The sequence below is a fragment of the Chionomys nivalis genome, chromosome 10 (assembly GCF_950005125.1).
Source record: "Chionomys nivalis chromosome 10, mChiNiv1.1, whole genome shotgun sequence".
Lineage (NCBI taxonomy): Eukaryota > Metazoa > Chordata > Mammalia > Rodentia > Cricetidae > Chionomys > Chionomys nivalis.
In genome coordinates, this window is record NC_080095.1 from 12,116,306 (window position 1) to 12,117,704 (window position 1,399).

At 40.2% G+C, this 1,399-nt stretch overlaps 1 gene segment (V, D, J or C); it reads left to right on the forward strand.

Annotated features, from left to right (window-relative positions):
* Positions 1-216: 216 nt before the first annotated feature.
* On the forward strand, positions 217-702 carry LOC130882874 (Ig heavy chain V region PJ14-like). The segment is given in 2 exon segments: positions 217-262; positions 347-702. Coding segments are annotated over 2 exon segments (402 nt in total).
* The last annotated feature ends 697 nt before the right edge of the window (positions 703-1,399 follow it).

Sequence of the window (1,399 nt, forward strand, 5' to 3'; positions counted from 1 at the left end):
AAACAATAACAAGAAAATGTTCCTGAGTTCCCATATTCATCCTCTAAGAAACATAAGACAAATCTCATTCACCTGAGGGAAGTGGAAACCAAGACCTGTGCTTTCTTTTATCCCCTCAGGAGCATGTGCCAATGCAAAGCAGCCCTCAGACTCACTATAAAAGCCCAGGCCTAGCTGAGAGGCCCCATCTCATTCTCACTGGAGCTCCAGCAAAGCATGGCTGTCCTGGTGCTGCTCCTCTGCCTGGTGACATTTCCAAGTTGTAAGTGTTTCAGAGTTTCAGGAGAGGGACCCAGGCATGTCATCTATGTAATGTATGACTGATCATGATGTTGCTTGTCTCCAGGTGTCTTTTCCCAGGTACAGTTGAAGGAGACAGGACCTGGCCTGGTGCAACCCTCACAGACCCTGTCTCTCACCTGCACTGTCTCTGGATTCTCACTAACCGGTTATGATATACAGTGGATTCGACAACCTCCAGGAAAGGGTCTGGAGTGGACGGGAGCAATATGGAGTAATGGAAACACAAGATACAGTTCAGCTCTCCAATCTCGAATCACCATCAGTAAGGACAACTCCAAGAGTGAAGTCTTCTTAAAACTGAACAGTCTACACACTGAAGATACAGCCATATATTACTGTGCCAGACACACAGTGAGGAAACTCCAATTTGAGCCTACACAAAAAAATACCTCCTTGTAGAGACATCTGGGACCAGCAGAGGGCACTAAGGATAAAAAGGGATTTCTGAGAACCAAAAGTAAGATTCACCTCAGAGGCTAAGGCTTCATGACCTCGAATTTTAATATCACAACCTGTGATTTGTTCTTTCAGCAAAGCATATCCTGAGGCCCCTTCCCTTTGTCTTATTATGTTCAACCTTCTATGTGTGCAAACATGAGATCAATTTTTTTTTTACATACTCTCTAAGTTAGTCAATTGTTTCTGATTAACAGAATGGCATATAATTTAATATATCCTGTGGTGTTCTCTCTGTCTCTGTCTCTCTCTTTTTGTGTGAATAATTCAAAAGGAGTCTGTAATTGTGACACTTGTTGACTTAAATTTTAATGTAAAGTTTTGGAATTTTGAATATTTTTAATTCATTCTCTTTGTTTTGAATATGTGATGGAGAAACTGCAGCTTCTCTGTAAAATACACTTTCCAAGGGGAGATTTGAAAATGAAATATACAATATTTGCTTCTTCTAAACCAAGAAAACTTAGAAGATTACACTTGGTTATCATTTGTAAAAGGTTCTAATATTTGCATCTTGTTAAAAATCAGTATGCACCCTAATTTTCAAGGTATTATTCCTCTGTAGGCATATCTGCATGCCCTTGATGTTCAAAACTCTCAGCCACTAGTGTGCACATCCATACTGGTATAAGCTTCATTA